The 21,130-nt window shown below is 38.2% G+C and overlaps 1 protein-coding gene across 3 annotated transcripts in view; it reads left to right on the forward strand.

Moving 5' to 3' along the window:
• Positions 1 to 21,130, forward strand: part of BICC1 (BicC family RNA binding protein 1) — a 359,182-nt gene that overhangs the window by 95,743 nt on the left and 242,309 nt on the right. For all 3 annotated transcript variants that reach the window (XM_070470682.1, XM_070470681.1, XM_070470680.1), the window contains exon 2: positions 8,009 to 8,055. In XM_070470682.1, the coding sequence (XP_070326783.1) occupies positions 8,009 to 8,055 (47 nt within the window). The remainder of the gene's footprint in view (positions 1 to 8,008; positions 8,056 to 21,130) is intronic.

Raw genomic sequence — 21,130 nt, forward strand, 5'->3', positions numbered from 1 at the left:
ACATAATGTTCAGTCTTTTAGAGTACTCTTTTCATTTTTAATTACTGACCTCAAAGAACTTACAGGTAAGATGTAGGTTCTTTGAGGTCAGAGTTGGAGGTTACCATTTTAAAAATTCTTACAGAGTGTGTATTTACATTTTTGAAGGTGAAAATAGAGCCTTTGGGAGACTGAGTCACTTGGAGTTATAGTCAATGGCAAACTGAGAGGTGACCCCAGTTTTCTCTGACTCCATAATTTTGATCTCTGTATATTCCTCAGGTGCTAAATAAGTATTGTCTAAATGAATCAATAAATGAGTCTTCCAGAGTTAAAATGAATTGAAGAAGCCCTGATGAAAGGAAGCACATCTTTATACCCTTCCACCCATGTGCCCATTTCAGAGGGGAGAATAGGAAATAGATCACTTTGTCACTGATTTCTGCAGATAACCTGAACTTGAAACATGCCTGAAACACATTTGGTTCTGATTTAAAACCAGTTGGTGTGCTCATTGCCATGTTACTACAAACACAAAAGAAATATAAACTTCATTCATGAAATAACCATCTGCATAAACTCTTAAATAGTTTTGCGCTGGGCCAAAGCTGGGCATTAAGGAAATGGTTATTAATGTTACATATTTTATTCAAACTGCTCTTAATTCCATATGGCTCCCACCACCTCCACAAACACCAGGTAACCTTTTGCTTTTTCCTTTAAAATGTTCCTAGGGGGTTAAGGCAGATACAGCTTGGGTTTCAAGCTGCTGAAGACTCCTCCTGTTTGGAAGTACTCATTGTTTTTGGTCCTTCAGACCTGTCACTGTGATCTCTGCTTGAATCTTTTTAATCCTCTGTGGGTAGTAGCTGAGTTATTATCCTCTGTAGGAGCATTCTGACATGGAAATGGGATATGAACCACAGTGTAATTTAAAATTTTATAACAACATGAAAAATAAAACAAGTGCAGTAAATTTTAATATTGTTTCCTTTAACCCAATATATAAATATGGTACACTTTCAACATATAATCAATTAATGAGGTTTTGCTTTCTTTTGCGTTGTCTTTGAAACCCACCGCGTTCTTAATTCTTTCAGCACATCTGGGTTCAGATGAGCCACATTTCAAGCACTCAGTAGCTATAGCACAGCTCTGTGGTGGAGCCCTTGTGAGCTATATAAAGGCCATGAACATCCTTTAGTGTCTGATAAAGCTAGAAGAGTGTTGCTTAAAAAAAATATCGTGTAAATACGCAAGTCATCAAATAGTGTTTGTGACCACATGCCAAACTAAATGATGCTTCAGAGATTGCTTATGTAAGAAGGAATAGGGTGTGAATGCAAGACATTTGACATGACCAAAGTTTCTGTTAGTCAGCTGGACTCAGAGTTCATTGACGTATGTTAGGGTCATCAGCCCTCAAAAAGTCTTCATTGTCAGGCCAATAAATTTGAAGTCTGAATAAACTCTTAGCCAAGTTTCTTGAAGAATTCAAGTGTGTTTGAATCAGTGAATAATATAATGTAGATGTTGGTGAATATTTGTTTTCTTATGTTTGACGGCAACAGATACTTTCTGAAACTAAAGGCCTTAGATGAGAGAACACTGGCCTATGCCCGAGACTCCTAGACTGCCCTGTGTGTGGCAGGTCCTCCACTGTCTTAGGTTGTCCTCGGCTCTGAAATATTGACAGAGCTTTATTGCCCTGAGAGATAGAATTGAAAAAAAAGTTCCCTGAAATCTGAATGTTGAGATGTGTAGTCTGCAAAGGACTTAATTGTTTGAGTTATCGGGTATTAACTTGAAAGAGGCATCAATGGCCCACCATTAACAGAAGAGATAGAAGAGATAGAAGGACTTCTCACCCCCATCATAATATTTGGCATCCCTGTTAGTTCTGTTGAAACTTTGGTGGGAAATGAAAAAAATAACCTCAATGGATGTCTTAAATTTTTGGTGTAGGTATCGTTCAGGTAATGGCCTATGCTCTTAGCCCAGTTATCATAGATTATCCATCTTTTTCCTCTTTCAAACTCTTAGCCATTGAACCCTTTTGGAATGTGGTAAATCTAAATCTAAATATCAATTTATGACAAAACCCACTACAACATAGTAAAGTAATTAGCCTCCAACTAATAAAAATAAATGAAAAAAAAAACAGGTGTTATCTGTTTTAGTTTATATTTCATTTGATGTGCCCTTTCAATAAAAAATGGCCTTCCTTTTCTTCTAATTACCTTCCATCACCAAAAATGGCCTTCTTTTAAAGTATAATTTATATATAAGATGAGAAACATAATAAATAAGTTCTCCCCTGGTTCATGCATTTTAGAGAGCATCTCTTTCTGTCTTTTGTTTAGCTGTTATATTTGGATGTGACTCAGAGGTTTTCCAAATATTGGATTGTTTAGTGTTTTCAGTTGTGAAGTTGTGAATTCTAGGCATTGTTTAAACTTTTTTACTCAGAATCAGTTGCACATAAATCAGTATTTCAGTCTAGAAAGTGCTAGGTTAATTAAGGCCTGTGATGTTCAGTGCCAGGCCTGGTTTTGTGGGCTGTTAACTGTCCTATTGCATTAGTCCGTCAGTCATTTGTCTCCTTAGGTAGCTTATGTGCACATTTGACTTAGATGTTTATCAGATTCTGTTACACATGTTGGACTGGAAATGTGACTCCAGTGATGGTAATATCTTGGTTCTCTCAAAAAGGGTTCAAATGACTCTTCACCTGATTTTTCCCCCTAATTGGAGGCTATTGAAACCTATTTATTCAAGCTATTTAAAGGCATTCTGAAAAATGCAAAGAAAGAAATGATAAATAACCCAATAATTCAACCACTCAAATAACACTTGTTCATATTTTGGTGTTTATCCTTTAAGTCTTTTTTTTTTCCTCTAGCATATACATTATATGTGTGTGCATACATGTATACTTAAGTATAGAATTGACTATGTTGTATGTCTTGTTTTGTAATCCCAGTACTCTTAAACAATTTATTGCATTTTTGAACATGGGAATTTTTTTAAACTACAATAATGAAACAATATCTTAAGGATAAATCTGAAGCTGAAGAAACCATCCTTAAATACCCAGCCACTCTTAAGATAAAATTTGTTTTAATTTTTGGCTGTTTCTTGAATTTTTTTGGTAGGCCTACATGATTTTTTGTTTTTTCAGGGTGAGTGAATTTGATTTGTTCTCAGTGTACTTAGGAAGCAGGTAAGGAGTTTTAGGAAAGATGAGGTCTGAACATCCTCCCACTTAACTATGATATGCCGCCTTTAAATGACACTACTTACTGCTGGAGTTTAAACTGGGAGATGTTCTTTAGTTGGCTGGAGTATTTGAGAGAGTTTGATTGAGAACTGAAGAAACTTTAAAAATTGACTTAATGTCCACTATTACTTCAGTCAGTTGTCAGAGCTTTGCATGCCAGTCTAGACTGTTAGGTATGGTTACTGAACATGAAAAGTTCTCTAAAGACTTCCCTGGTGGTCCATTGGCCAAGACTCAGCACTCCCAATGCAGGGGGCCTGGGTTCAGTCCCTTGTCAGGGAAGCAGATCCTACATGCAGCAGCTAAAGATCCTGTGTGCTGCAACTCAGACCTGGCACAGCCAGACAAGCAAATAAATAAATAAAGCATTTTTAAAAGTTTCTCTGGGAGTATACAGAAACTGCATCTTGGACATCTGTTGCTGATTTCTCTTTCAGTAGAATCAGCCAAATAGTAGGGAAGTTTTCTGAAAACAGTAATATCCGAATAAAATATATGGTATAGTTCTTTCAGCATATGGATTACATAGACACAGTAAGTGAATGTTTTAAAAATTGTTAGTAAAATATTTTTGCAAGAGAATCAGACTAGCTAAACAGTTATAGTTGTCTTTCAGGTGAACTTGAAATGCAGCAGCCTTCTTAGTTGCAAATCTGCTATAGTTGGGTTGTATGGGGAAAACAGGGGGGGAATGTCCTGAATCCTAACAGATTTAAAGAATTATTTCTCAGTTATTTTTTTGTAATTTGAATTTGGTCTTTTCTTGCTCAGATTCCACAAGGGTGAAAAAAAAACCATTGCTTTTCAAAAGAACATTTAAAGATATTCCATACTGTATTTAAAATATGAAATACATGACCCTTGGCCCTTATGTTTTTAGATTTGGCTGTATAAAGCATCAGATTTTATGGAAAAGCATTTCAGAATGAAAAGGATATTTGAATAAGTTTCCATATGCCCTGCGAAGAATTGCAAATCGAGCCCTCACCTTTAACTCAGTAATTAACTAGACTTTCCCTGTAGTTTGGGGGATTGTAATAGTTTACACCTGTCTCAACTTTTGGTGTTTTTATTGGCTGTGGCTTTTGCCATCCCATATTTCTTACGAAGCAAAAATATGAAATAAAATAGGGCAAGGCATTGGAGAAATTATAATAAACATAAAAAATGAATTGTTCAGCTTAAAATGTGAAATGCTTTACCTGCACAATCCATGAAGCCATGTTTCAAGTGTAGTGAAGTAATTTATTCCTGGAATTCTATGTCATGAAAATAAAGGCAATTGCTTTCATTGGCAGGAAGATTCCAAAGGTTTTTTAACCATCAAATGATTAACTTTTGGAACATCAGGCAGGCAGAAATTGTATTGTAAGGACAGTTAGAAAAAGCCTGCTAAATCATTATGTGTGTTTTCATGTTGCTGTGAATGAAAAAGATGAGGCTGTATCAGTGTATAAGAATGTGAGGCTTGATAAAACTGTTGTACCACAGAACACAGTCAGACTTTTCAAAGGTCACGGAGCTCTATGACATCAAGTCTGGGTTGGCTCATTTCACAGGGTGATGTTTTCCCCTCGAAACTTAATGAAAAGAAAATCATTGCATCAAGATATTATCATACCTCCTATTTTTTCTTGCAACCTAGCTCTCAAGTGGTCTCCCTGGAAGCACCCTTTAATTTTGAGTCCTAACAGTAGCTACCCAGTCCTAGTGTTAAGAGTAAAATGACTAGCTTTTTAGTGCATTGTACAGAATAAGAGTAGCTAAGATTTTGGATAAGTTTGATTTGGATGGAGTGGTGACTGTGAAAAGATCTTTGGGACCCTTGTCTCTAGAACTGAGTTTTAATTCTGTCTTGGACCTCACTCGTTGGGTGCTTTAACTATATGGGTCAAGGTTGTAAGCTGAATGAAGGCAGGGTCTGGCCTATGCTGAGTCACCAGCATGAGACTTATATACTTGTGGAGTGAAAGAGTGAACTTTTCTTTCTATAGAAAGAACATCTTATATACCTAAGAAATACTCCAGAAACCTCTGCCTTCTCAATCTCTCACTTATTCAAGAGGAGTTGATATTTTATTTTATTTTATTTTTTTCCATTTATTTTTATTAGTTGGAGGCTAACTACTTTACAATATTGTAGTGGTCTTTGCCTTACATTGACATGAATCAGCCATGGATTTACATGTGTTCCCTATCCTGAACCCCCCTCCTACCTCCCTCCCCATCCCATCCCTCTGGGTCTTCCCAGTGCACCAGCCCTGAGCACTTGTCTCATGCATCCAACCTGGACTGGCGATCTGTTTCACACTTGATAATATACATGTTTCGATGCTGTTCTCTCAGATCATCCCACCCTCGCCTTCTCCCATAGAGTCCAAAAGTCTGTTCTGTACATCTGTGTCTCTTTTTCTGTCTTGCATATAGGGTTATCATTACCATCTTTCTAAATTCCATATATATTCTAGAACACTTTCTAATACCATACACAAAAATAAACTCAAAATGGATTAAAGATCTAAATGTAAGACCAGAAACTATAAAACTCCTAGAGGAGAACATAGGCAAAACACTCTCTGACATAAATCACAGCAAGATCCTCTATGACCCACCTCCCAGAATATTGGAAATAAAAGCAAAAATAAACAAATGGGACCTAATTAAACTTAAAAGCTTTTGCACAACAAAGGAAACTATAAGTAAGGTGAAAAGACAGCCTTCAGAATGGGAGAAAATAATAGTAAATGAATAAACAGACAAAGGATTAATCTCAAAAATATACAAGGAGTTGATATTTTAATACTGAGGAGTTGAGAGTATGGAATTCTCAAATTTGAGCACAGAAGGATCCCTGCTTAGGGAGGGAAGAGAATACTTGGGGGAAATGTTGCTCTCCCTTGATTGACTTCTCTGGTCTTGGCAGCTTTGCTTGTGTCAGTAAAAGTTCAGGAGACCTGGCAACCTGGGGGTGAGGTAAGGATGCTCCCAGCAAAGGGCCGATGATTGGGACTCACCTTGGTTTGTACCAGAGACCGTGACCACCCACGAGTCCAGCCAGAGGCTTGTCCCAGGTCCTTGTGGGCTTGGGAAATGGACTCGTAGGATTTAGGGGAAATTCAGGCTCAGATTTGGAGTTTCTTAAACAGAAACATTCTGGAATGAAAAAGGCCAGAGATTTTTGGTGGCACCGAGTGTCCCATTTCCAGCTCTCCCTCTCTCTCAATGCCCCTCAAATCATAAGGTTGTTAAAGGTGCAGGTTTCTGGTTAAATTTTAGATGTTTTCCTGGGAGTGTAATTATAATTTGTGTGTAACTAAGGAAGTTCCACCACCGCCCTCTCCCCCCGCCCCAGCTTTTAATTCATCCAGGGATTCAAAGGCCAGTCTGTGAAGTCTGTTTAGCTGGACTTGGCATGAAGGGGCATTTCAAGGTTGTGACATAATGCGTTTGTCATGAGCAAAGTAAGTATTTTAAAGGAAGTTTCTGGTTTCTGTAATAAAACATCATTGTATCATGAAATTTAAACCGATGAATTTTTAGTTGTGAAGGAGTCCCCTGTGGGTGAAAGCGTTTATCTGCCCTGCCTGATAGGCTTTTGAATATACCTTTGATTCTATAATTTCTTTTTAAAAGAAGAGTTCCCTTGATGTCACTAAAATTTTTTTCTAATCTTTGTGGCCTGGTATGCAGTTTTCATTGCCACACAGTTGTATCATGGAGCAGGAGTGACTTTAAACTATTTTTAGCTGTAGAGATAAAGCCAGCCCAAGAGGTAGCTGAGTTGAAGTGTCCCCAGGGCATTTGTGTCGTTCGGTTTGGGTGCTGATCTTTTATCTTTCTGGCCCTCTGGTTAGGACCAACCATGTTCACCTTCTTTTCTTTTTTTTGTTCAAAATTGCTTCTTTATGTTCTTTTAAGAATTCACTATTGGTATGTTCCCTAGTTAGAGTGAAAAAATCATAATTTGTAGAGTTAACTGCAAAAAATTTATTTGTGTGACTTTCCTGGTGGTCCAGTGGTTAACACTCCCTGCTTTCAATACAGGGAGTGCAGTTAGATCCCTGGTCAGGGAACTAAGATCCCACACGCCACAAGGTGCAACCTGAATATAAAACCTGTGGAAGTGTATGGAAGTGCTCACATCAGTGTCTGTGCTCAGTTTGTGCTGTTGATGATGTGTTTGTGCAAAAAGTGAAGTTAAGATGGCGTTGAAATTATGTATTTGTTTCCTTTTCTGTTGTAACAAATAAATTTATTATCTTATAGTTCTGGTGGCCAGAAGTCAGAAATGTGTTTTATTGGGCTATCCTAAGGTGTTGTCAGGGCTGTACTTCCTCCAAAGACCCTAGAGGAAAATCCAGATCCTTGCCTTTCCCAACTTCTAGAGGGCACCTGGGTTACTTGGCTTGTTGCCCGTCCTCCACATTCAAAGCCAGCAAGTATAGCATCTCTGTAAGTTTCTCTGTTCTGACTCTCTCCTTTGCAATCAATGCCCTTCTCTCCCTCTGGTTCTTTTGTCACATTGCCTTCTCGGACTCTGACCTTCCTTCTCCCTTCCTGATTGATGGGATTAGTGTTTTATTTTCCATTTCATATCACAGATGAGGCCTGTGAACAGGCATTGAGCTTTGGGAGAGCGAGGCTGGCATCTTGTTTACCTCTGTGTTCTTGTGCCTGATACTTGAGAGTGTTTTGAACACATAGGTTGGAACATGAAACTATTTTAAATGTATACATTTTTATTTACAGCTGCTGCTGAAGGAAAAGGCAAAAGTGGGGAAGACTTTTTTCAGAAGGTAAGTGACTTTTTACTCCTGTCTTGGCGATAATTAAAGAGAAATGTACCTGTCTCAGTAGCTACACTGGAGGCCCCTGGAAGCTCCCCTTCTCAGTGAAGGGGACTAGGTTTATAGCTGAAGATGCCTGGGGCAAGAAAAGGGTGGTAGCCTGTTTGGGACTGAACCGTTCAAAGGCAGCTCCCTCTGGACAAACTTAATGAAGTTTTCTGTTGGAGGCAGTGAGGATTGCCAGATCTGCTACCAGATTATCTTCTTTACCTGTTCTCTTTGCCTGTTTCCTCCTTCCTTAAACACATACCTGACCTAGGGAGTTGGAGAGGAGTCCCTTACAGAGGCTTCATTTCTTTTTTTTTTAATTATTTTTTAATAGGATAATTGCTTTGCAGAATTTTGTTGTTTTCTGTCAAACCTCAGCATGAATCAGCCATAGATATACATATATCCTCTCCCTTTTGAACCTGCCTCCCATCTCCCTCCCTACCCCACGCCACCAGTCTAGGTTGATGCAGAGCCCCTGTTTGAGTTTCCTGAGACATCCAGCAGATTCCCATTGCCTGTCTATTTTACATATGGTAATGTAAGTTTCCATGTTACTCTCTTCATACATGTCACCCTCTTCTCCCCTGTCCCCATGTCAGAGGCTTCATTTCTGGCAAACATGACCATGGGCGGGGTGATAAGATTGACAGAAGGTGCTTATTGGGCTCCCTGCTCATGACTGGTAACCTTGTCTGTTGTGTCCCTGGTGGCGCTCTGTAAGGTCTGACCTTCAGTGAAGTCAGCCTGGACAGTCATAAAGGGAAACAGGAATAAAACTGATGGCAAGTGATTTGAGATACTGTCGAGAGCAGTTGATTACTTCTGGTTAGCTCTGTTTTAAAGTAAGTGTTTTATGTAAGGGAAAATGTCTGTCTTTGCCAAGAAATTGACTCAAGTTACCATCCTTCTTTCTTTTGTTCATTTGAGTTTATTATATTGATATTTGTGTTTGTTGTTGGTATCCAGAAAGCATGTATTTAGGAACAAATACATAGTTTGTCCTAGAGTGACACACAGTAGCAACCATGGATGTGGTTAAATATCGCTGTGATAGGTCATCAAGCTTTTGGAAAATACCTGTGTGACTTTTTAAGCTTGTGAAAGCTTACTTTTACAAGTAAGTGTCTTCATTCTCTTGCTTTTTCTGTGATCTGATCTTTTTTTTGTCTAGTTCATTATTCATATGCATTTTCTTCCAAGGATATTAAAAGTGAATATTTTCAGAGCTGATACTGGTCTTGCCCTTTCATCATTCTGAAAATATTTGTTTACCACCTGCTGTGTGCAACGCAGCAGACCAAAATGAGCAAGGCATAGTCCCCGCCCTAAAGGAATTAGTCTGGTGTTTGATTATATAGCTCCCTAAATAGCAGGGGAATCTGGGCCAGAGAGGATTAAGCTCTTGACTGGGACTTGAGGAGATTAAAAAGGACTTCTTGAGATCTTTCAAGAGTGGAAATTAGCCAAGTGGAGGGATAGGCTTGGGTGGGTGGAAAGAGCATTCTGAGTGAAGAAACAGAATGGAGGAAAGCTCTGATGTGGAGAAATTCATGCAGCATTCACATTTCAAAGCATCATCGGAGAGGTCCATAGTGCAGGGTGAGGTTTACTGTCCTATGTGATGAAGCACATTCTTTGTATTGGGGGGGGGGGGTGCATTCCTAAAGGGATTTAATTAAAATTTTGCTGTGCTGGCCAAATAGAATATGCCAGACCCCAATTTTCCACCCCTGCTTTTTAGGCTTCTGCTGTTGAAATTTATGTACCATGTCTGAAGCCCCTTACTTGGTGTTATCTGATATCGGTTCATGTACAGCTTATACTCAATGCTTGGGCGATTCAGAATCTCTGCTTTTGGCTGGGGTAGGCTTGCCACAAGGCAAAGAAAAGAGAAGACAAATAGAAATCACAGAGTCGCCTTGGTTTGTCTGTGATGGTACAAATAGATGCAATCTATGGAAGGATTTTTTTTTTTTAGTTCTTTAACTTGTGAAGAGATGTAAAAAACAGACTGTTCAGCTTTATATGACTCACATTTTAAAAACTGAATCAAAACACGGTGTATGTGGTCATAAAGGACCTTCATTCTTAGAAGATTTGCTAATATTTATCACTCTTTACAGAGCTATGTATACATTCCAGCAGTTTAAATGGAAACACATGTCTGAACCCAGGAACATATGTGCATCCCACAAACCATGAGTTGGAATCATCGATTCCATTCTTGATCACAGGTTAGCGAGGTCTCTGAGTAACTAAATGGAGTACTTTTTAATCTCATTTTCTTCTTTAGCTCAGTAAAGAGTGTCTTCCTGATCAACAAGGGTCCGTGTTGGATTTGGATACTTAACCATGGGAAAAAGCTCCTGTAACTTAGTAAAAGTGGAACAGCTCAAATGTCAGAAAAGTAGTTTTTACTGTTTTGACCAGAGAGAAAAGTAAATTACAGTCTGCATTAGAATGAAGGAAAGGAGGAGTATTGAATTGTCCTCCAGGAACTTTCTTTTAGTTGCATACCTCCTGTTTAAAAATAATAGCATATTGGGAAACATTTAGGAACAAAAAATAAACCACATTGCTGGTTGTGAGCATCTTTGAAAAAAAGCTTTTTTTCTTTCAGGGAAATGCAAATATGAGGGTTATATCTGCTTATTATTAGGATGTGTTTTTAATTTTGACTCTGGGGGTATGTATCACAAACTGACATTGACGTTAAAATCTCTCTTTGAGCTTAGTTTAAAATTGGACTATCCCCGCCCCTCAATTTTTTTTTTTAAATTATTATCCTGACTTTAAAAGATCTAAGCCTGGAAGTATAACTCATGAATTCATTCTAGCTCTCTCTGATGGGCTTCCTGGGTGGCTCAGTGCTAAAGAATCCACCTGTGATGCAGAAGGTACAGGAGATGCTGTGGATTCGATTCCTGGGTCAGGAAGATTCCCTGGAGGAGGGTAGGGCAACCCACTCCAGTATTCTTGTCTGGAGAATCCCACGGACAGAGGAGCCTGGCGGGCTACAGTCCATAGCGTAGCACAGAGTCAGACTTGACTGAAGTGACTGAGCATGCACACTTCCTGATGAGAGGATTGGAAGAGGAGGATGAGACTTTTATATATTATTTTGTTTTTTTGTCAAAATATATGTAAAACCATAACAATATGATTATATTAACTATTTTCATTAATAATTTTTGAAAGTGAAAAAATAAAACTTTAAATATCTTTAAGCATAAAAATGGTTAGATTTCTACAAAGGGTTGAAATCATAGTTTAACAACTGCTGGGATCATCAGATGTATTGTGTCAAATTTGGAGCCATAATGTATAGTTAGTTGTTCAGTTGACTCTACACTTAAAATTCTCCCTTGGAGTCACAGCGACTACTTAATTTCAAAGAGCTTCCTGGTTTTCTGTAGATTGTTTTGTTGTCTGTGTATTGCCAGGAAGATGCCCTGGAGGAGAGCATGGCAACCCACTCCAGTATTCTTGCCTGGAGAATCCCATGGACAGAGGAGCCTGGTGGGCTAAGTCCATAGGGTTACAAAGAGTTGGACATGACTTAAGTGACTTAGCATGCACACACACAGTGTTTTATTTCCACTGATACTCTATTGGGGTAAAAGACTAACCAGGTATAGCAGATCCATCCAACAATATCATGCCTTAAAGAACAGTTCTTTATTTTACTTTCCTGTAAGGAGAGTATTCCAGCTTGGTGAGTAGTGCTGTCTTGTGCTGTCAGTGAGCGACCCACATCTCTTCTATGACTGACCTCTCTTGTTCTTTAAGGGACGCATCTCATCTCTATGGTTGAAGCTGGGTCATTACTGTGGCCACATGTGAGCTGAGGAGGTGGCGGAAGATGCCCTGGTCTTAAGGTCCAGGTCTGGGTCTGTCGTGTGTCACTTGTTCTCACATTCTGTGGGAGGAAGCTCATGTATGTGGACTCATGTAACTAGTCATGGGGGTGGGAGGAGGAGTGTCTGGAGGAAGTACTGATTTTTGCAAGTGCTGCCTAACAAAAGGCAGATTTTCAGGAAGAAATAACGTGGTCAAGATGGTAATGTCTCTGTATTATGCTTTGAAACCTTCTGCATTATCTTGAGGGCTGCTGTAAAAGTATACCACAGACTGAGTGACTTACACAATAAAATGGATTGTCTCACAGTTCTGGAGGCTACAAGTTCAGGGTCAGGGTGTGGGCAGGGCTCTGCCTTCTGCGTGCTGAGAGAGAATCTGGTCCATGCCTCTCTCCTGGCTCCTGGAGATTTGCTCACCACCTTTGGTCTTCCTGGCTTCTAAAAGCTTCATCCTGATGTCTGCATGTGGAGTTCTCCCCGTGAGCGTCTGTCCAAATATCTCCTTTTTATAAGAACAACAGCCCTATTGGGTTAGGGCTCAGTCTAGTGATCTTATCTCAATAATCACATCTGCAGTGACCCTGTTTCCAGGTAGTTCAAATTTGAGGTACTTACTGGTGATTAGGATTTCAACATTATGAATTTGGGGGGATATGGCTCAACCTGTATCTTTTTAATGGAGGAAATGATTTTGTATAAAATTTACTATAGTCAGGAAAATTTGGTAAAATGTAAACATTTTACCAAAAATTTGGTAAAATTTCATAAATGTTATCATGTTTTGATACTCGATTTGATTTATAGATTTTAATTTCCTAGTCACTTATACTAGAGACTTCCCTGGTGGCTCAGATGGTAAAGCAGTAAAGCCTACAATGGTGGGAGACTGGGGTTCAATCCCTGAGTTGTGAAGATCCCCTGGAGAAGGAAATGGCAACCCACTCCAGTATTCTTGCCTGGAAAATCCCATGGACGGAAGAGCCTGGCAGGCTATATAGTCCATGGGGTTGCAAAGAGTCGGACACAACTGAGCAACTTCAGTTTCACTTTCACTTATACTAAATCTTTTTCTTTCCTTGTAGCAAGTCATTTTTAAGTTGTTTATAACAAATAAATAATTAACAAGCAAGAAGAGGAAAAAAAATCTACTTAGTCATCCTACCTTTGAAAGAAAACTACTCTTTATACATTTGTTGTCAGTCCCTAAGTTGTGTCTGACTCTTTGTGACCTCTTGGACGGCAGCATGCCTGGCTTCCCAGCATCTCCTGGAGTTTGCTCAAACTCCTGTTCATTGAATCATTGATGCCATCCAACCTTCTCATCCTGTGTCACCCTCTTCTCCTCTTGCCTTCAATCTTTCTCATCTTTTCCAATGAGTTGGCTTTTTGCATCAGGTGGCCTAAGTATTGGAGCTTCAGCTTTAGCATCAGTCCTTCCAATGAATATTCAGAGTTGATTTCCTCTGTGATTGACTGGTTTGATCTTCTTGCTGTCCAAGGGACTCTCAAGAGTCTTCTCCAGCACTATTGTTTTTATACTTTAGTCCTCTTTTCTATATGTATTAAAAATGTATATAAAATGCTTTTTAGTATTCTTTAATTGGCTGATGAGATTACAAATTAGACCATATTGGAGACATCGCAGATGTTTTTCTATGTTAGAATCTTTCACATTCTTCAGTAATTGTTTTTTATTCTTTGACTCTAGCTATACTTACAAAAGGAGGGAATGGATTCAACTTTTATCGCTTTCTGTCTAGTTTTTGTCCACTTGTCATGGCAACTTTAATTGAAACACATGGAAATGATCTGTCAGGAGTTTTACAGTTCTATGGGCAGTTGTTCATGGCTTACTCACTGTCTGTCCTATTTCCTTTAATCAGTTCTTTTTTACATTTCTCTTGTGAAATGGCTATGGCGAGATCTTGGAGGGGAAAATGTGTTACACTCTATTAGGTGGGGATGAGTAAAGTGATTGTATTACAAATGTGATTCATCAAAGCAAAATTCTTTAGGAATCTTGAGTCCCTGTTGGCTGAAGAGGGGAAAATCCAATGAGCGTTGTAATTGATGAAACCAAATTTTCTGTTACATTGGGTTATGTACATAATTTCTCCACAAGGTACACATTGCATGTTTTAAATGTGGGGTATTTTATATCCTTAAAATACGTCAGTTAGAAAACTGACCTGTAAACTATGGTTTTTCAGAAGGGCTTATCACTAAGGCCAGTATAAATAAGAAACTGTTTGATGGTTTTTGTGGTATATTTTTACTACCCTCAAATTCATCTTTTTAGGCAAATAGATTACTTTTGTCATTTTGAGACTGGAAAGTAGCAAATGTTGTCTTCTGGGGTAAATTGCTTGGAGGAATAGCTGGCTCCCTTTGTATCTCAAAACAAGTACATTAGGTGGTCTTAGATGAGGACTACTTAAATATTTTTATTGGAAGGGAGACAGAAATGTCTAACTACAATTTCTTCTTTCTCCACTGGCCATTAATTTGTTTAGTTTGGATAACTCATAGTCCTTTGGTCATAGAAATAACTTTTAATTATTTAAATGTGCATTCACTTAACTGTAGCTCGTGGTATGCTTTCTCTGACACTGAGTCTTTTTGCTTAAACATGTAAAATCAAATTTGATTTAAATAAAATTAGGATATTTGACATTTTAATCTCAGTATGTGTTTCAGTAGGGAATATATTCATGCATTTTGCAATTCAAACATTTCCAAAAGATGTATGTACAGTGGAGTATTTGATGCCACTGTTGTAAAGATGGGTAGAGAAGGCTGCAGAATGACAGGGTTGATTTTGATTCCATACTTAAAGGTTGTCACCCATGGATGTCATCACAAATGGACAGTTAGGCCTTACAGCTAACATTCAGGGACCCTGAGTTCTTACTCCTGACGACAGCTTTATGACCCTGAGCATAAGTTTCATTGAGAGAATCTATCACTCTTCTCTTCTACAACTTACTAAATAGAGCTAAGTGGCACATATATGACTTGGAAAAAAGAAACAATCCCCCAAACAGGTTATCTGGTCATCTTTTACTTACTTAATTATTAAAAAAAATTTTTAATTGGCATATAGTTGATTTACAATGTTGTGCTAGTTTCATGTGTACAGCAAAGTGAATCAGTTATGCATATATTTATATCCATTCTTTTTTAGATTCTTTTCCCATATGGTCATCTTTTAGAAAGTTGTTATTTTTATATCTTTTAATTTGCTCTCTGTCTTCCATCAGAGTCTAGCAGTTAAGGGTTAGTGAGAAAAGATTCAGAAAAAAGACCATCTTATGTGATTTGCTCATTCTCTGTTCCTAGTGTCCTCTAAGTTCTGCCTTTGTGTTGATTTAAACAAGATGAGCCTGGTGTCATGTCTATATTCCTGAGCGTGTTGTACAGTTACCTGTTGAGTTCTGTCATCGTGTCAGGTTTTCTTTGGCAGTCATTTCACACTGCTTTATGAGAACCACATTTGCTTTTTTATTCCTCTCTCTGCAGCCCTAGAAATAGGTGATGCAATTGAGATTCCTTGAAACTGGGTGTTTGATGGCCTCAAATATACCCTAATTGCTATTATGATTTTTTAAAGTGACTAATAATAGTGAATGTAAAAAGTGAAAGTTGCTCAGTTGTGTCCGACTCTTTGTGACTGCATGGACTATAGAGTACATGGAATTCTCCAGGCCAGAATACTAGAGTGGGTAGCCTTTCCCTTCTCCAGGGGATCTTCCCAACCCAGGGATTGAACCCAGGTCTCCCTCATTGCAGGCAGATTCTTTACCAGCTGAGGCACCTGGGAAGCCTTGTTAAATAATAGTTAATTATTATTTAATAACTAAATAATATTAGTTAACAATTATTAAAAATAATTAAAAGTTATTTAAATAGTTATTTTAAAAGTTATTAAAGTTATTATTTAACTAAATACATTAAGTTATCAAATAAAAAAGTATTAAAAGTTATTTAAAATAATATTAAGTTATTCAGTAGTAGAAGTTAAATATTATTATTTAATAGCTAAATAGTAGTTAAGTATTATTTAAAGCAGTACCATGTGAAAGTTTAGTTGTAACTGGTGAAAATGTCCTTCTCTCTTCCTAAATCCAAACTCAAAGCATTGGATCCTGTGGAACATCAAATTGAATTTATGATTGGATTATTGTGTAGGCCTTAAAAATCATGCTTTTGTCATCAGTATTTAGTGACTTGGGAAATGGATTATCACATCAATGCAAAAAATCAGGACAAAAGGCCTATAAGTAGGTTGACTCAAATTTTGTTATATATATTTATGCCTTGAAAGATTACTAAGAAATTATTGTAAAGTGTTAAGTTCTGTCTCAATGGTGAGATTATGGTTGATTTGTATTCTTATACTTTTTATGCAGTGAACCCGTGTTATTTTTAAAATCAAGGTTAATCCCCACTGCCACTGCCTCATGGAGAAAAACAGATCATAATGGCTGATCTAGGTTGAGGTTGTCCATGAATACATAAATCATTGCCAATTTGTAGAACACACAATATTTTGTTGAGAGAAGTGTCAAAGGTCATTTGATTCTGCCTCCCATGAAGTACTGAAGTTCCTTCTGTATCACCTACAACAGGTATAAAGACCGTACAGGTCTCACATACATATACAGGCAAATAAGTTTTAGTCAGTGCTGATTTTCAGAAAGTTTCCACCTTTCTTTCATCCACGTGCTCTTCTTGTTTTGCCATTTGGAGGTATAAATTTTTTTTTTGAAGATTTTTAAAAAAAATAGCATCTTTATATCTTCAGACTAAAGATAACCTAAATTTTATTTATCGTATGACTTAATTTTTAGACCATTTACCATTCTGTTCTCTTTTAGGAACAGGATCAATGTTGTATGTTAAATGTGGCAACAATATCTGGTACAGTATTTTGAATATAGGCTGATGAGTACAGTTATGGTGAGGCCATAATATCATAGTATAGATATGATCCAGAATTAGCTAAAGGCTATATAATCTTCAGGCACTGAGTTGGCTTTTTTTTTGCTATTCTTCACCCAAATAAAGAGGAATGTTTGACTCATAATTGTCATTGCTAGGTACATAATATAAAATTCAGGATATTAGAATTCTGGCTATCAGGTAAGTCCACTTAGAAATTGCTCACATGCTCTGTCACTGTAATCTCCTGACCTGACATTTGGCTTGGAGATCATGTGGCAGTTAAGGTGGCCAGCACATGCAAATGTGGGGAACATCCCTTTGAAAGAGTTCACCTGTTCTGGATCTGTGTAGACAGAACTGCATGATTTTCCTTCTTCATTATGGACCCCACAAGGTTACCCCAGGAAAGGACTTGACAATAGCATGGCAGCCTAGTGGGGTAAGGCAGTGACTCTTCGTGTGACTCGAGGGAATGCTGTGACATTTAGTAAAGAGGTTTAAACTTTCCTGCTTTAAAATGAGTATACAGGGACTGCCCTGGTTAAGACCTCGCCTTCCAGCGCACAGGGCATGGGTTTGACCCCGAGTCGGGGAACTGAGATCCTACAGGCCTCATAGCCAAAAAGCCCAAAACATAAAACAGAAGAAATATTGTAACATTCATTAAAGACTTTAAAAATTGTCCACACACACACACACACAAAAGGAAGTGGGTTTATAGAAGAATTGGCATGTTTAAAAATTGGGTGTGATGGTGATGTCCTTTTTCTAGATAATGATCTGAATAGTGTTGGATTGATTTTTTTTTTTTTTTTTTTTGTATTTTCAAGATCAGACAGCTGGTTGGTGGCATTCAGGACCTGAAGAATGCCTTTCAGACTTTGACTGTTGTTAATAAAATATGAATAATTTTCTTTAAACTGTTGATTAGCTGTTCTCTTGAGAATGTAGACTGTGCCTGTATAGTGAGAAAAGTTCTGGCTAAAGCTGTAAGTTTAGCTGACTAGGGCTCTGAATTAGGGTCGTTGTGGTGCATTAGAGGGACAGCCAAAGGGCAGAAGGCAAATTAATATGGTAAAATAAATGGTATGGATTTTGTAATCCTTTGTATTTTGTTTAAACAGTCAGGTTTCAAGATCATCTTAAGGTTGGTTCTTCTGAAGTTGGTACCTGTTATTTCACTATTTTACTTTATCCAGGAGACTTTACAATAATGGCTTACTGTCACCTTATGAGTCAGTCTTTTATTCAATTTAGGAATCCTTTCAGTTTTCTTAAAGAACAGCCTTTTACCTGATGTTTTTAACATTTTGCATTTTATTTTGACTAAATGAATTGCTTTAGCATTTGTCCTTTGGCTAATTCAACTATTATCTTGCTTTTGTCTCTGGTTGGTACTTTTAAATGTATGGACTTTGTCATTTATGTGATTATATGCCTGTGTTTTCATGTCCCCTCCCATGAAAAGGAGAGGAGCAGGCTGTGTTTTGCATCACCTGTTTTCTGGCTCTTCCAGCCTCAGCCAACAGGCCTAGATGTGGCACCAGATCCAAAGATGAACCTTCTGTAGATACTGGCCATGACCTGTGTGGCTTGCTCTGAAAACTCTGAGCAGGACTTGTCCCTAACACACTGGGGAAATTAAGACCTAGAGTGGCTGTGGGACTGTGGCGGGAGATGTCACGATGCCGGTTGGGGTTGTGGAGAAGCCAGCAATGGCCGTGTGGGCCATGGGTAAACGCTGGGGTTATAGGAAGAAGAGGCTGAGTCAGCAGAAGAAACCAGTCCACAGAAGGAAATGTGGAGCAAAACAAAAACCATCATGAGAAGCAGATATTCCAGAAGTGATTCATGCCTCTGGTGGGGAACTGGCAGTTTGTGACATTTCTCAAGTTTGAATCGATAGGTGTCTTTGCAGTCTTCTTCCTTTCTCTTGATGTGGTTGAGAAACTGGAAAGCCTTGTAATTAAGTTTCAGGTGGAAATGTATAAAAGGTATTTAATTGCTTGAATAATTTCATAATTATCCTCTTCAAAGGGAATCCCTGGTGGATCAGCAGTGAAGAATCTGCCTACAATGCAGTAAACTGCCTGCTCTTCAGGAGACAAGGGTTCGATTCCTTGGCTGGGAAGATTCCATGGAGTAGGACATGGCAACCCACTCCAGTATTCTTGCCTGGGAAATTGCATGGACAGAGGAGCCTGGTGGGCCACAGTCCATTAGGTCGCAAGAGTCCGACACGGCTTAGTGACTAAACCACCACCTCTTCAAAAGGTTATGCCCCTATTTGTTAACAAAATTTGGTGTGTATGTGTAGAATAGTTTAACCCCTCAATGAGTATCTCAAATAAGTTACATCTTTAAAGGAGCAATGCTCTCCAAATAAGACATAAGACATCCTCCCACAATGGGTCATTAAATTATGTATATAGTAGCACATACACATGAATTCTGTTCAGACAGAGTGTTCATCATATGTGGTTATGATTTAGTCGCTAAGTCATGTCTGACTCTTGCGACCCCTTGGACTGTAGCCCACCAAGCTCTTCTGTCCATGGGATTTCCCAGGCAAGGATACTGGAGTGGGTTGCCATTACCTTCTGCAGGGGATCTTCCTGACACAGGGATTGAACCCTGATTTTCTGCATTGCAGATGGATTCTTTACCATTTGAGCCACCAGGGAAGCCCATTCATCATATACTGGTATGGTATGTGTTCATGTATAAAAATATACCATACCAGTATATGATGAATACTCTGTATAGAATTCATATATATGTGTGTGTGTATTTGTATATATATATACACATAAGTATTTGTATATGAATAGTATTCTTATTCAGGGTGTTTCTTTTTGGTAGCCAGTTGCCAACATTATTCAAAGAATCATAAGGTCATCATTGCTGTTAATATCTTTGGTGGAAAAAGCTTTTGCTGTCCTTATTTTCCAAAATGGTTTTCTTGTGGGCTTTTATTGTACATTATAGGATTTCCTCCTTCACCTTGGACATTGGCACTGGCATTGTTTTAGTCACTGTTATACTTTTTGAGGAAAGTTTATAGTCAGCCAGCATGTAGAGTGGTTAGTATAGCTGTACAACATTTTCTGTGTTTCTTAGTAGTGGTTAGGGAGAACACGTTGTTACTCTTTGCCTCTTTAAGTAACATGATCCTTGAATTAAATTATTAAATATCCTGAATGTTACACTCTTATTTTGTATGTTCAGCAGCTGTGGCTTGTCCAAACTAGTTCTTTGGCAGGTTTTTATTTCGTTGGAGGCAAATTCCTTCTTGAAAGGAGTTGCCTTTTGTCACTTTAAGTGGTTAAAAAAAAAGATTTCATTACCTCTTTTTATACCTTGGTGAAATCAAAATGATCTAGGAGGAGTGTATAAGCATGCCTTTCTTCCTTAGCATTTATTACTTTTAGTACTTTTGTCACCCTAGATTATCATTTACTTATTCAAATTTTCTGCTTCTTAATGGTTAAAATGATGATGATTGGGAATGAAGGAATTTAGCCAGAGATGAAACCAACTACAGGCAAGTATTATGTATAGAGGCTTCTGTGTTTCCTTCTTGGTTTTCTTTCTTGGGTTCACAATCAATTAGTTTTTTGAGAGAGAGGGAGAAAAAGTTCAATTCACATGTGCCTGTTTACTTTGGAGTTACCAAGAAACCTTAATCCCATGCGAATAAGAAAACTTTAAACTCAGTGAGAGTGGAGTTGTTTCCTTAAATAGAACTTCCTCCTGTTATATTTTTCTATGGGATTTTCCAACACAATAGTCCAAATCTAAGTCGGTAGGAGGCGCTGTTTGGGAAGCTCTGTGGTGTGGTCCCTGGGTTGGTAGGTTGGGAGAGCCTAAATTTTTCCTGGTTCAGCCAGTAGGTTGAGAGGGAATATTAGCAAAATTGAGCAAATAGTATATTTCAGTTTTTAATTGGAACATGAACATTGTGTTTCCTCTCATTTGTGAGTAGCACTTCACTTTCACACATTAGCTTCCCTCTCACACATTATAAAATACAGAGTGTTAACCTCATACTCTGTCAACCTGGAGACTTCTGTCATCTTCTGGTTTCATGGAAATACTAAAGTGAAAAAAGTGAAGTTACTCAGTCGTGTCTGACTCTTTGTGACCCCATGGACTGTAGCCTACCAGGCTTCTCTTCATGGGATTTTCCAGGCAAGAGTACTGGAGTGGGTTGCTATTTCCTTCTCTAA

This window comes from Odocoileus virginianus, chromosome 7 (assembly GCF_023699985.2).
Source record: "Odocoileus virginianus isolate 20LAN1187 ecotype Illinois chromosome 7, Ovbor_1.2, whole genome shotgun sequence".
In the NCBI taxonomy this organism is placed as follows: domain Eukaryota; kingdom Metazoa; phylum Chordata; class Mammalia; order Artiodactyla; family Cervidae; genus Odocoileus; species Odocoileus virginianus.